At 38.1% G+C, this 16,282-nt stretch overlaps 1 protein-coding gene across 2 annotated transcripts in view; it reads left to right on the top strand.

Moving 5' to 3' along the window:
• Nucleotides 1-16,282, top strand: part of prtg (protogenin) — a 72,837-nt gene that overhangs the window by 52,754 nt on the left and 3,801 nt on the right. For both annotated transcript variants that reach the window (XM_004912700.4, XM_002940254.5), the window contains 4 exons: nt 10,805-10,900; nt 11,764-11,950; nt 12,623-12,750; nt 14,222-14,392. In XM_004912700.4, the coding sequence (XP_004912757.1) occupies nt 10,805-10,900; nt 11,764-11,950; nt 12,623-12,750; nt 14,222-14,392 (582 nt within the window). The remainder of the gene's footprint in view (nt 1-10,804; nt 10,901-11,763; nt 11,951-12,622; nt 12,751-14,221; nt 14,393-16,282) is intronic.

A 16,282-nucleotide genomic window follows, 5' to 3' on the forward strand; every position in this document is an offset into this window, starting at 1 on the left:
TTTCTCTATCACGTTTACACAACACACTATGGACAGGAAGAGCATACAGTTCTTTACAGATAGTGCCCAGCTCAGAATCAAACTCAGGACATCAGTGCTATCCACCAAACCAAGATTCATTTATTTAAAAGAGCCTAAAGATTATTATGGTTCCCTGCGTAATGAGCTAAATCTTTATAGATATAGCTATAGCAATTGATGACCAATTGATAAATGGGACTTTTATTCACTTGTGGAATAAGGTCAGATTGGTGTGTACCCAGACATCTGAACAGAAAAATATGTTATGGTATAATGGATATTCCTACATTATAAAAATAGATTCATTTAAATTGCGTGGTTGTAATTATGTAGAATTTAGTTGTAAATGTGAATATTTTTTCTTAATTATTTTTATAAATATGACTCTGTTAACCAACACTATTGCTTTCATACCAGATTACTAAAATATTTTTATGTTTCTAATTATAATTGTAGTATTTAAGGAAAAATAATCGTCATAAGTTTGTCTAGAGTATGTGTGTTATGATCAATAACCTCATATTTGTTAATAAATCTTCCTACCTTTTCTTACAACTACTATATTGGTCATCAGTCAACAGGATTCCTTTCTGCTTATCAGGCTCATTTCACAATTACCATGCCCATTGTCCTTTATTTTGTATTGCCTTCCGTAGATTCCTGCAGTATTGTTATTTTTGTAAACTGGAGCCTAAAACTTAACATCATGATACAATAAATGCTTAGTGGTCCATCGTAAAGAATGCAGAATTACATTACTTCTTTCATGTAATTAGTACAGTAAAATATACATGCATGTGTGACACCTTGCTTGCAATAGTAGGTACAATAGTAAAAATGGCCTTTTTTTTAATATGCTGACCATTTGGAACCTGCATAGAAACATTCAGCAGGACACATCATATCAAGAATCAAGATCTTTATCCTGCATTTGACCTCTTTCCAAATAACGGCATCAAAAGTATTGCCCTTCAGCAGATAAATTTCCTCATTAAATTAGTGAAATAGTTTTACAGTTTTTTTGTATTTTCTATTGCTCAAGGCATCTGCTAATGTAAAGTATTGATCTTTCATGGTCAGCTGCTCATTCTGGTGAAGTAGGGGTTAAATGTGTATGTTCTTGAGGTGTGATCATTTATCCTTACTTGAAACTGGTGCAGTTATATAAATATTATGTGCTCTTGGATATTCTTGAACTATTCTTATAATGAGATTGCAGCTAAAGAGATACTCCTAGTGCAACATAGAGCATATATAACTATTGCCAAGGACATGTTACATATAAAATCTGTTACAGTGGTGCCAGAAAAACATGATATCTAATATGACTACTATTGCCTAACAGTAGAGAAAGGATGTATTTTTTCCTACGCACATACATAAAGTGCGTCAGTGTGCTTTATTGTGATCAGTTAGCTAAAAAAATACATTATCCATTACCTTCTAGGGCAGTGCTGTCCAACTTCTGTTGTACCGAGGGCCAGAATTTTTCCGACGTACGTGGTGGAGGGCCGATAATGGAAGCCAGTTTTGACCACTCCCCTTTTTGAAACCGCACCCACTTGAAACCACACCCATGTTATCACATGACCATACCCATATTAATGGTTGTAGTACAGCAAAAACCTGCCATACTCTGCCTGCCCTACCCTGCCTTTGTGTGTGCCATACACTGCCTTCCCTACCCTGCCTGTGTGTGCCATACTCTGCCTGCCCTACCCTGCCTGCGTGCCATACTTTCACTGTGTGTGCCATTCTTGGCTTGCTTGTGCCATACTTGGCCTGTGTGTGCCATACTCTGCCTGCCCTACCCTACCTGTGTGTGCCATACTCTGCTTTCCCTACCCTGCCTGTGTGTACCATACTCTGCCTTCCCTACCCTGCCTGCGTGTGCCATACTTTCACTGTGTGTGCCATTCTTGGCTGGTTTGTGCCAAACTTGGCCTGTGTGTGCCATACTCTGCCTTCCCTACCCTGCCTGTGTGTACAATACTCTGCTTGCCCTTTGCTCACACACAGGCAGCCTACAGTGACACAATGCTGGCACTGCTCCTACAGTCTGCACAATAACTATATATTAAAAAACTTTTTAATTGCAGTACCACCTCAGTATATGTACTTTTTGTAGTGTGCAGGGATTATTTGTGGGTTTCTACTGCTCCTGAGGTGTGAACAGGGGAACAATGGGGGTGATTACAACCTGAGCCTGAGGTGGGAACACTGCAGGGGGTGAACAATGCAGAGATTAAAAGGTGTGAACAGTACAGGGGATTACATATTTAAACAATACAGCCTGATTACAGCCTGAATCTGAGGTGAGGGGGGGCAGTTAATCTCAGTACTGATACCATTTAAAGCTTACACAAGAGTAAGCCATCAAAGCAGCCAGACAGGTGGGGGGCCACACAGAGGGGGGTCGCGGGCCGCATGCGGCCCGCGGGCCGCCAGTTGGACAGCACTGTTCTAGGGGATATGAAACCACTTGTTATTTTGGGGAGTTGAAATAAATTTGTAAAGGTTTTGGCAATGATAAAGTGATTTTATTCATATCAATAAGCATTTCATTGGCCAGTTTGATTGATCTTTTTGTACAGAGTTATGTATCTTAGTTGCCCTTTATAAATAAAGTTATACTTACATTCATGCATTTATAACTCCATCTTATTTGTCGTTTTACTGTATCCTTATCCCTGATTACTAGGGATGCACCGAACCCACTTTTTTGGGTTCTACCGAACCCCTGAACCCACCCTGATAGATTCTGCCGAATCCCGAACCGAGTCTGAATCCTAATTAGCATATGCTAATTTATGCTAATTAGGAATCAGATTCGGCTGAAACCAAATCCATAAAAGAAAGGCTGGATTTGGCTTGAATCTCGAACCGAATCCAAGATTCGGTGCATCCCTACTGATTACTTAGATTTGCTAGATATGCCATTTAGAAATATAGATTAATCATGTTAATGGCATTTTGCTTGATACATGTGACTTAAAAAGTATCAGTGTTTTTTCCATCAAATCATTTGAAGAGGGCACCATCCATTCCTCCAAATTTTCTTATCAGTTAATACTAGCTTTATGCTATACCAAAAAAATCAGCATTGCACCAAAATATTCCATAAATGAATAACTACAGCTTATACATGATTGAATTAAAAAAACTTATGTGAAAACCTTAACATACAAAACACGTAGAGCACATACTTCTATTTGAATTGTATTCAATTCTTTCTGCTGTATAATCCCTTTTACTAGATCTGACCCTGTTACAGCTGTTGTTCTGGTGTTTTAATCATTTACATTTTTGGGGGCAGCAGTATTATTTGGGTTTTTCAATTTTTCCCACCCTTCCCCCAAAACCATTCCTATACACATCAGTTGCTCCAAACACACTTTGGTCAACCTCAGATTTCATGGCAAAGGTCTTGACCCACATGTCACTCTAGGCCATACTGATGGCCCCTTGGCTGAATAATGATGTTAGGTTTTATTGTGCTGAAAGGACATCTTGGGGGCAGTGCACTTACCCTAGAAATCAGGACCAATGAGCTTTCATGCCAGACTATTAAAGAACAATAAACATGCAAGGTATTAAAAACCTGGCAACACAAAAGATATCCTAAAAAAGGACATTTAGCCACACCATACATTGTACCATCACACCTCAGTTCATATCTTCAGCTTTTTCAGCTGAAATAGAAATTGTTCTTGCTCTGTTTATTTTGTATCTGTGTTACAGCAAGCTGTGGATGCTGCTTATTGTATAATATATAACAAAGCCAAACAATGCTAAAAAATAAATATTAAAACTCAGTGTATAATACCAGCAAATTCACCCTTACCCCTGTATGGCTTTTTATAGTGCAAAAAAACAGCATATATAGTGTTAGCCTCTTCATAGTGTTTTATTAAATGTTATTAAAGCTGGCATTGATTGACGCATTTGCCCCATAATTAGTTAGTATCACATCTCATTGCTATAAGGAAGCATTGAGCATAAAGGACCAACATATACATGCAGTTTGGTGCAATTAGAAACCACATCTACAAACACTGAATCAGAGAAGTCAAACTTGTATGTTTTTCAAAAACTACTCCTACAAAGGTTATAAAAAATGTAAAAAAAAAAAATCAAGAGAATCAAGTCAAACTTATATAGTCTCAAAGAGATCGTGGAATGCATTTTGATACGGTCAGTATATTGACTTTAGGTATTGCAATAAAATGACAATAGCAAGTTGCATTATGATACGATTATTTCTCAGAACATTCATAGCATAGGATGAGTGACTTCAGTGGCCTGTTCCATTTGCATGAACAGCTGTAAGCCATTCTTTGTGACATGAACAATCCTTTAAAGCTCCAGGCAAAATGATACTTGCACTAGAGATGGAGACAGCTCACTCACAAAGCTTGTTTATGGCTCACAGTGACTGCATTGCTTCTAAAACAATTATCGCTGTGTGCTAAATTGTATTATCACAGGTTAAGTAATAGGTGCCATAAAACAAATTCAAAGCTCTTCTATGAAATTAGGAAACAGCTGCTATAGTCAGTTCTGTGCAAGCCCTTTATCTTTTCCTTCACAAAAACTGTAAAGACAATATATATAAATATTATGAAACAGGTTTATCATTATGTATCTGTCTTATCATAGAAAAACTATTGAATTGTTAGATTTTCACCAGTGGCTATGCATTTGAAGGTAAAACCTGTTCATGTTTGCATTTCATTTCTTAGGTAGGGTTAATATTTATTTGAGACTTTGGAAACATGTAGGAGGTCTTATTTACCATATATATATATAGTACCTTCTGTATGAGAATAATGCACACACCCAGTGCACAAGCTGTAGTCGCCCTTCTTGCATATTGCAAGACAGAATAAGACACTGGGCAAATTTGCAGATGGCCAGTTACTCTTAGCAACCAATTACATATTTGCTGTACACTTGCAGGTGTACTAATACAGACAACCCCATTTTTATCAGCTATTATGCATAGAAACCTAGTTTTTAAAAATGTCCCAAACCATACTAAACCTTTACAAATTCAACTGTGAAAATTGTAGTATTGTACTTAGCACTCAATGTAATAGGAGATTTAATTGGTAAATTCAGTCTACTTAGCGGTGCATGTGCAGTGACACCTACTGGTGACATGTTAGTGGGGAAAGGGAGCAAAGATCTCACTGCTTGCACTTTCTAGCAATGCCTTTAGGCTAATGCCACACAAATACAATAATAATAGTACATTTGCTCATAAGAGAGGATCTCACCTATGATATAGGTTGGTCCAGGTGCTCATGCCCCAGACCCTCAGCCAAAGGGAGCCATCATGGATACGTCTCAAAAATAGAAAAAAGGCAGGCACTCTGGTCACATCATTAGTGAATAGCAATTGTTCATGAGAAGTGGAGGTAAAATCAAAAAACTTTTTATTTAACACATGATACAAAGAGCCTTACGCGTTTCGTACCTCCTGGTACTTAATCATAGGCCTATGATTAAGTACCAGGAGGTACGAAACGCGTAAGGCTCTTTGTATCATGTGTTAAATAAAAAGTTTTTTGATTTTACCTCCACTTCTCATGAACAATTGCTATTCACTAATGATGTGACCAGAGTGCCTGCCTTTTTTCTATTTTTGAGACATAATGCCACACAAAGCATATGATGCATATCTTCGGCAAGCCGAAAAACGCTTGCAGAGAATATGCTCCATATGCTTAAAACTCCCCCTACCTGTGCCTGCACCAGAATGAATTGAATACGCTTGGTTGCAGGCATATGTAGCCGATATCTGCATAAAAAGCAAGACTTGGCATTTTCTCACATTTTTATGCCTTAGGCCAGTGCTGTCCAACTTCTGTTGTACCGAGGGCCGGAATTTTTCCGACCTACGTGGTGGAGGGCCGATAATGGAAGCCAGTTTTGACCACTCCCCTTTTTGAAACCGCACCCACTTGAAACCACACCCATGTTATCACATGACCATACCCATATTAATGGTTGTAGTACAGCAAAAACCTGCCATACTCTGCCTGCCATACTCTGCCTGCCCTACCCTGCCTGTGTGTGCCATACTCTGCCTTCCCTACCCTGCCTGTGTGTGCCATACTCTGCCTTCCCTACCCTGCCTGTGTGCCATACTTGGCTGGTTTGTGCTATACTTGGCCTGTGTGTGCCATACTCTGCCTTCCCTACCCTGCCTGTGTGTGCCATACTCTGCCTTCCCTACCCTGCCTGTGTGTGCCATACTCTGCCTTCCCTACCTTGCCTGCGTGTGCCATACTTTCACTGTGTTTGCCATTCTTGGTTGGTTTGTGCCATACTCTGCCTGTGTGTGCCATACTCTGCCTTCCCTACCCTGCCTGTGTGTGCCATACTCTGCTTGCCCTATGATGCCTGTGTGTATGGCACACACAGGCAGCCTACAGTGACACAATGCTGGCACTGCTCCTACAGTCTGCACAATAACTATATATTAAAAAACTTTTTAATTGCAGTACCACCTCAGTATATGTTCTTTTTGTAGTGTGCAGGGATTATTTGTGGGTTTCTACTGCTCCTGAGGTGTGAACAGGGGAACAATATGGGTGATTACAGCCTGAGCCTGAGGTGTGAACACAGCAGGGGGTGAACAATGCAGAGATTAAAAGGTGTGAACAACACAGGGGATTACATATTTAAACAATACAGCCTTGTTACAGCCTGAATCTGAGGTGATAACCATGCAGGGGGGGCAGTTAATCACAGTACTGATACCATTTAAAGCTTACACAAGAGTAAGCCATCAAAGCAGCCAGACAGGTGGGGGGCCACACAGAGGGGGGTCACGGGCCGCCAGTTGGACAGCACTGCCTTAGGCTAATGCCACACGTAGCGTATGGTGCTAAGTACAATACACATGTAGCCAAAATCCGCATTTGTCAAGAAAATAATTTTTGAAAAAAAAATCTGAAATATGTCCCCCTTATATAATGTCTAAATGGGTAGGTCATTGGTCAGGTAGGCTACACACATCGCTAGCTAAATTGGCCAATACAGATCCTGGTTGAATGGGACTACATAGACTTGAAACAGTTACACACCAGGTAGCTAAATCCATTAATCCATTCAGTATGCTACATTTATTAGCAGGATGATTTTCCAATATGTTGAATCATGATGTTCACAATTCTAAGAAGATTCCAATTATAAATTGTATTAAAAAGAACCAATCACATGCAGATCTTGATTAGTTTGTTTAAAAACTGACCAACATATATGACTGTGTGTAACCAGCTTTGGAGTGTTTAAGCCCTAGATATGATCTTGTATATAGCATTTACAGATTAATCACGTTTGACCAATTAACACTCCTGAGGGTTAAGGGGAACAACATTTGTGCTTATTATAAATCATTTTAGTTGTCATCCTGAGTGCTTTGCTAAGAGTCTTCTACCTGCCCTAGGGAATATCTTAAAAATATGTGGCATTTGGTGTTCTGTTCAATTATCATCAGCTGTCGTCATTAATTTGAAATGAGCTACGTGCTGCCAACCAAGTCCGAGAACAGTGCGCTGAACACTTTTTTATCAGTGATCTGTGGGTAGTGCACTACTGCTATCTCTCCTTCTCAGGGAAGACTTCACCTGTGGTAATGATCTCCCATTCAGTTGGAAAAAAGTAACGAGAATGGATTTGTCTGATCCTAAGACAAGGGCCTTGTTGATGTTGAACAAAATACTTTTTATTTTGTACTTTAAGAGGCAGGTCTGATACTTGTAAAATAAATTACAGCTTAGTAAAGTTTGTATTGTGCAGCTCTAATTCAAAGCATTTGATAAATAATATTTAGCCAATTGGCATAAATGGTTTTGTTTAGTGACATACAAGCAACATATCACTATTATTAACCCCTGAACATATATTTTAAGTTGAAACAGGATAAAAGCAACATAGCACCATAGTGTATTGTTTTACTACTGTAAGGATGATACAACACTATATTCTAAGTTGCTGATGCCAGATGCACTGTGTAAGTAATTCTGCTGCTGACACATACCAGGGACATAGCCAAAGACACTGTTTATTTGTATATACAGTGCTTGCTGTGTGTTGTTCTGTGGTACTAAATCATATATCTACTTGCTAAAATTACAGTATAGGGTATGTGATTTTACTGGTGAGATTAAGATTAGGTAAATACTGTATACCCAGAGGATTTAATGAAATGAGGGATGAGTTTGGTAAAATAAGAGGACTGCTTAAGGATCTGAGATCAGATATGTATGTGAACAAAATATTGAGTTTAGGATGTAATTATCCAAATGCTTCTGGAATGTGAGATATATATTAGGTGCTCTAATTATGTAGTTCACATATAATTTCCTATTAAACCTGTGTCTGTGTATGTATTCCAACTAGTCTGTTATATAGTGTATAAGAAAATAAAGTGAGTGCAATACACAGAAACTGTAGACTGGAAAAATAAAATACATCAGTGTTTTCTCTCCCTTTAACTGATTACCCCATTTTGGCAAGAGAATTGCTTTGCAGGGCCTCACCATGCAAGACGCATTGTATAAGTACTTGACAGCATGATGGATCACCTTAGCTGCCTTCATTCATGATCTATGGGAGGCGGAAGGAGTACAATAGTAACCTAATCAAATTGCTAGCACAATAGTGAAATTGCTTTTCTTGCTCATTACCAAACTTTATTGTCAAATAACCCTTTGGTAAGAAGAAGGATCAACAGTGTTTGAGGAGGCTACCAATAGATGACATCCTTTAGGAGAGAATATAACAGTATACACACACACACACACACACATATAGTAGCTCCTCGTTTTTTTTTTTGGGGTGGGGGGGGCGGCTAAACATTAATCTCTGTCTATGGGGTCCTGGATTTAAGGTAATCCAGGGCACTATGTGTATTTGTATGTTCTTCCATTATTTTTTCCATTATTTTTATGGGTTCCATCCTGGTGCACCCATATACCAAAACTACAACATGAAATGGATTCTGCAATAGGGAAACATGGTGGAGAAACTGTCTTGTCTTTAAAGGAACAGTAACACCAACAAATTAAAGAGTTTTAAAGTAAATGAAATATAATGTACTGTTGCCCTGCACTGGGCCAAACGATCGGATTATTATTTTTTTTACCTAAATGCTCCCCGATATCGCCCACCCGTAGGTGGGGGTATCGGGGGAAGATCCGCTCGCTTGGCGACATCGCCAAGCGAGCGGATCTGCTCGTGTATGGCCACCTTAACTCTACTATAGTTTTATATATAATAAGCTGCTGTGTAGCCATGGGGGCAGCCATTCAAGCTGGAAAAAAGGAGAAAAGGCACAGGTTACATAGCAGATAACTGATTAGCTCTGTAGAATACAATGGTGTTTTATCAGTTATCTGCTAAGTGCCTGTGCCTTTTCTCCTTTGAATGGCTGCCCCCATGGCTACATAGCTGCATTCTTTATATAAACCATAGTAGTTGTACCAGTGCAGGGCAACAGTACATTATATTGAAATTTCTTTCATACAATTTTGTTGCCCTCTAAATATCTCATTCCCCGCAAGTTACAGAGTACCTAAAAATACATTTAAATATCTCCCTATGTCAGTTTCTGCGCGTAAAACTGACTTTTCACGTAATCGTGCAAAAATGCAGAAAAGAGCATTCCAGGCAATTATTCATGAAGAAGTCAGTTTTACATGCAGCCTTTCACATGGGGAGTTATTTAAGGGTATTTTGGGTTCTTTGTTGCCCATGGGTGCTGCGATTTCCTGTAAAACAAAGCAGCCCATCTATGCCTATTTGCCATGTCCCTAAGGGCTACAGCACATGGGAGTTTGACTTCCACTCTTCTCTGCCAGCTAAAATGCTATCTATCTATCTATCTATCTATCTATCTATCTATCTATCTATCTATCTATCTATCTATCTATCATCTATCTATTTTTACACTCATTATGCACTTGTGAATACTGAGTGTAGTTACTTCCAAGAACAATGTATTCAGATCCTAAATCCATTATACAATGTGAGTCAGAGGGTAGTGACAACATAAATACATTTAATACAGTGAGAGGCAGTGTTAACTTTAGCCAAGATACATTGTATATAGCGGATGCAAAGGTTCCTGAAACCCCAGGCCTCCCTTCTTATGCATTTATTGGTTCTAGAATAAAAATGTATATAATAAAATAAATTATTCGTAATGTACACAATATATTGTAATATAGTACTGTATTTAAAAACTTCACTATACAAATCATGACAGAAAAAAATGGCGATGAAACTGACCCTTGTGTGTCTGTGTGTGTCTTTTAACACACAAAACACTGTCACTAAGATGAGCAGTACTTTCTGGGGTAATTGATTCCAAACTTGACACTTTTTCTATGTTCTGGCCTGGCTGGGGTTTAATATTCTGTAAGTACTATGTCCTAATGTATTCTGACATGGATAAGATTAAAATTATGTAAAGCAATATAATGCTGTAATCTGGGCTAGTTGGGTTTCAGAGTACTAAAGTATTAAAATACTATATTGCAGGCTGCCTAGGATGAAAAGGCTTACGTTAGTTACGTATACTGTTGTATTCTGGGCAGATTGTGTTTAATATCAGTCACATACTGCAATATTCTGGTTGAATATAATTGTTATATTCCGCTTGTTTTATGTACTGGATAGCATTAAACAAGCAAAGGCACAAAAGACTGTTATGGCCAGCTCGTCTGGTGTTAAGTAGATTTACATTTAACATCTGTATTTTTTTTTATAGATCCAAGAAAAAAATATCATGTGAGACTACTGGCCTACAACAACATGGATGAAGGCTACCAAGCAGACCAAACAGTCAGCACACCAGTCTGTGTGTGTAAGTAATGTAATGTACACAAGTACACATGTGTACAAGAGCAGCTTATTAGATTCTCTCTATTAGAGTCCTAGAGTTAAATGGGCAGTAGCTTACTGTTGAATAATATATCCTGACCAATGTTAAGCTGTGCGCTTGTGCAAGCACACATACATTTTGAGACAAGGGCATGCAAGAAATTGTGGTGTGCACAATATATAACACCATTTTATATAAATTTATGTATAATATATAACATAATGCGCACAGTTATAAAAAGCATGCACAAAATAAATCTTTTGCGCTCACAGCCAAGAAGAAATTAGAGGAAACATTGATCCCAGCCATTATATGAAATACACTTAATAAAAATGTAAATTTACAGTATAATAAGTAACTCCTAGAAATCTGCCACTTCTTGCAGTTCAATAGCTGTTCATTACACAGCAACTGGCAGTCTTAGTAATCATCATGGTCCTTTGCATAACATGGATAAATCATCCTCTGGCAAGAACCACTTATCACCTTCTCAGATACTAGTTGGACTGTATGTTCTCATCATATCATTTCCAGAAGAACTTGCTCGCCATTAAAGGACATTCTACCCACTGCATGGCTACTAGATTTAAGGGTCAGTTACATTTCGATATATTAGATGAAGTGAAGGTCGGCAGTGGAATCTTTGTCACTACTATAGTCTCTGCACTTGGATTTTTCTTCAAGTCGCTAACCTGTTAAATGAGTGTGATGAGCTAAACCATGACATGCAGTACAGGTTGAACTAGTAATAGGCGAGTTTGGCTGGGAAATTGCTAGTGCTTAAGTTATGTGTGTTGGTGTGTATGTAAATGAAGAATTTCCAAAAACATTTTATGTTTGTTTAGCTGCTCCTGATCACGTAAATCCTCCACCGCCACCACCTCATCATCTCTATGCTAAAGCAAACAGCTCTTCTTCCATTTACCTGCACTGGGGTCGACCAGCCTTCTCCTCTGCCAAGGCCATTAACTACACTGTCCGCTGCAATCCTGTTGGCCTGCAGAACGCTTCCTTAGTGCTTTACCTACAGACGTATGTATCATTCTGCAGATTGCTTGCCACTTTCCCTATACTCTATAGCCTTTATGCTTTGACCATTAAATCATTGTGTTATACTGGAAGGGTAGCTGAGGTGCAGTTTATGGTAAATTAAAAACCTGCACACTAGAAAAATTCCAAAGTTTGGTCCTGGTTTCTAGACCCGGTGTAAACTGTGCTATTACTTTGCATCCTGTGTATACTTTATACATACTTGAGTGGTTATATGCAGTGTAGCTCATGTTCTGTATTGCGTTACCAATACATGTTAGTACAGTAATGTTTGAGAATTAATTCACAATATACTGAATTTATCATATAATTGCTTTATTTAATATATTTGCACCAGCAACCTTTTGTTGGTAAATACTGCAATTTTGTAAGTTTGCTTGAAGCTTATTTCCTTTTGCCTTTTTCAAGCTACACTCACTAAATATCTCTGCCTCTAATGTACCTTTCCAAACCCCACTGGATTGTAAGCTCTTATATGCAGCAACAATTTTTTCATTTGTGTGTATTTCTTTATTATAGTTCATATTTCCCAAATATTGCAATGTTTTTTTTTTTTAAACATCACGTAAAATATCTTATATAAAGGCATACCTTTAGTATATTGTGATTGCGCTGTAAATGCGTCATAACCATTAACTTTTTTTACCACTGTAGGACAGAATCTCACATTTTACTTCAGGATCTTGAAGCTAACAAAAAATATGAATTTGCTGTGAGGCTTCATGTGGACCTTTTGTCAAGCCCCTGGAGCCCTGTGGTTTACCAGTCCACCCTCCCTGATGGTATGTTTTATCAATGCAGTGTATTATGTAGACTTATAGCATACAACATGTCCCAAAGGCCTTGTAAAATAGCAGTAACAAAGGTGGTTTAGTGGAACTGGCAGGGCTAAAGTGAGGCCATCAAACTCCCATGGCAGATTTTATGACCGTAATTTCTGTGTTCTCTGTGTATAGTGAGCAGCTGACTGTTTGAATAGATGCATTAATTATAATGATGCTTTTCTGGGTCATTTCCATGATTTGTGTTTGAAATATAACCTCTCGTGTGCCAAATGATCAGTTGTATGCATCTCTGACTTAAATGGTTATTCCCATGGTTTTTTAGGTTTTGCATATATGTATCCCAAAGGATTAAATATAAATAGATTGTTTTCTTTACCTGTTTAAAAGGCCCTAAGTCATACAGTATGCTAAACAGACAATTTAATATAAGTGAAAAATTGTAAAAGGCTCAAAATAACCACTGAGACTGCTAGCAGCTGTTTCATAAAGTGCCGAGGGTTATACTGTGCCTTGTCCAGATAAAATAGATTCTTTTGTGATCACCAGTACATATTGAAGCGTAAAGTCTCAGTAATTATTTTAATAATTATGCCTTACTAATTGTGACCTTAGAGATCACATTTAAAACTCTTGCTGTTTGTCAAGCATTGAACGTAAAGTTGTAGAATACGCCTTACCGTGTGCGCAAAATGTGCCTGCTCTGGCTATTTGTACTTATATATTTGATAGGCAACTGCCATGTTGTTATCCTCTGCAGTGGCATTTATCCTAGACTTGACATTGCTGTTTATGCATTTTGTAAGGCAGCAGTCTGTCATAGGAGGTGTTTTAAAAGAAAATTTTACTAGAGACTCACAAAATAATATGCCAGAGCATTAGCATGACTGTAGTGGTCATTTACAAAAATTCTGGTCCATGATCAATGGTGAATGGATGTGGTCCATTTCAGAGCACAGAGACCAGTATTTGCCCCCTTGAATACAGTGCTGCCTTTGTATGGCAGAGCTGCATTTGTGAGGCAGATGGTCACAGTCTATTCAGTGTCCATCCTTCGTACCCATCCCCTAACATGCATAAGTTAGAAAGTTAATTTCAGAAAATTTTAAGAATTTTTAAAAGTGCTGTTTGTTTGAAAGCACATGCAGTTATATATTTTCCCTATATTCTTGATGTTAATTTAAAATCTAGTTTTTATACCATTTAATTAGTCAGCACAATGCCACCCAGCTTTTTCCATGTAATGAGACAATTATTTTATATGTCATACATTCTGGAGTAATTTATATGAAAACAGAGATAACAAACAAAGCAATTTGTTAAATCCATGGGATCACTGGCCCATGGGCCTCCATTTGGACAACCCTAGGTCAACCTTCTTTACTTATCTAGATGAAAAGAGATCTGTACCGACTATGGTAATGATTTTATCTTTCATTTGAAAGCACATCAGTATCTTGTACTTTTTTAGCTCCACCAAGGCCACCAGTGGGAGTAAAGGTGACCTTAATAGAAGAAAACACTGCTTTGGTCTCCTGGAAGCCCCCTGAAGAATTGGATTCAGCTGTGACCAGTTATACCATCCTGTACACGTCTAGAAAGTCCTGGATTGCTGGCGAGTGGCAAATTATGCATAGAGAAGGTAAATGTCAATGCATTCAAGTTTTTCACTGTGTCTGTGAATCTATGCATTTTTATAGAATACATTACTATATTATTTTGTAGAAGAAAATGGTATTTTTATCAATTCAGCAGTCTGTTCACACTCTGTCTATATAGGACAGTGGCAGTACATGTCTTTGAACCCAGAATGACTAACTGTAGGTGTGCCAATAATAATATTGCATCTGATGTGAAGATGCCTTTTCTTCTTGCCACTTTTCACTAGAAGTAGCTTAATTACTATTTTTGCAGATCAGAATAGGAAACCATTATTAAAATTGCAGTTCTCAGTTCCTGCAGGAGTTTACAGGATAATGGAAAGTATATATATATATGTATGCAACACCAGTTCCTGTGAAGTAGATTACTTGGTTGTGTATTCAGTAACTGCACAAAGGAGCTGTGGTGTGGGGAATTATTTACTGAAACTGTACCACCAATCTTGCTTATTTCTGCACACTCACAGAATTTTCATGTGTCTATTTAGTGGTGTCTTTAAAACATGCCTTCTCCAATATCTAAACCAAAATCTTATCTTTGTTTTTTTCTCATATCATATCATGCTTTTATCCTTTAAACTCCTTTAAATTAGTTAGATGGATTGTAGTTAGGAGCTATTTATACTTAAAAAGTGGTTTCATTCATGAATTAATGGACTCACGCCGATTGAAACACTCTGGTGTTCTGGACATATGTTTTGTTCATAATTTAAAGGCTTACAGAATGTTTGCATGGTTAGTCTTAGATCCTACTTCGTTGGAAGTCAATCAGACTTGTAGTCTCTGTGCTGGTGTTTTGATCAGTATTTTATAGCCTGAATGTCTGTGAAGTTTCCAGCACTACGACAGCTTTATAGCACCAAACCACATTTCTACTAAAGACCATGTCACGGCAGACAAGACACAGCCGCTGCAAAAAGTACTTCTTTTGCCAAAAATTAAATCTTGTACAGGGGTAGTAAGTATGTGCTTCTGATTAGCCTTTACTGGACTCCTGTTCCACCTTTGCTTATGAGACAATAAGTTGTTATAGGGCTTGTTTACCATAAGTGGAAATTCAACTCCTAGGCAACTTGGGTATAAAATGTTGCCCTTTATTACCCATACAAAAAACAATTGTGCTTATAGCAATGGCAGGTTCAAGTTCTACATGCAGTTCTAAGGCATAAAGTATAGCACCCACAAGTGCAAGGGAGCCCTGGAATTAACACCTTTTTCTAGCAGTCATTATGTAAGACCTCCTTTGTGCCTTTCATCTCCTTCTTTATGTGTCCTGGATGATGCCCAAGGTAGGGGCTTGAAAAGGGAAGCCCATGTACCACCCATTAGTATGCAATGCCCACCGACTCTGCTAGCATACATAAAGGATGAACAAGGTGCAAAGTGCAAAAAACACATTTTGCATTTTTCCTCTTTGCATTATGTCCTACCACCCCCTCTGCCAGGTATGTTATATGTTGTTTGGAATATTTGGGAATTCTGAGAAATGAATAACTCCTCTCATTCCATGAAGCACCATGCCAGGCTGCTAAAACATTTAAACATGACTCAAGCATGAGATTATCCTAGCCCAGTAAAAAATCGGGTATTTTTACATGGATAAAGCAAATTAGTAAGAATTTTTTATTAAAATAGTTTTCTACAGAGCATGGCATTGGGATAGGTGGCATTACGGGATAGATTTCATACCTGTACTTATTATACTTGAGATATAATATACTTGTAACATAACCCCACTACAGACATTGTTTTCAACCAACAGAAAAGACTTACACAGTTTATCATTTTGTTGAACATGACCTAATGATTATTTCTGTACTTTGTAATTGTGTGAAGTCACTTTTGTATTGAAATGGGCTTTCGCCTATTAG

Source organism: Xenopus tropicalis, chromosome 3 (assembly GCF_000004195.4).
Source record: "Xenopus tropicalis strain Nigerian chromosome 3, UCB_Xtro_10.0, whole genome shotgun sequence".
Taxonomy (NCBI): domain Eukaryota; kingdom Metazoa; phylum Chordata; class Amphibia; order Anura; family Pipidae; genus Xenopus; species Xenopus tropicalis.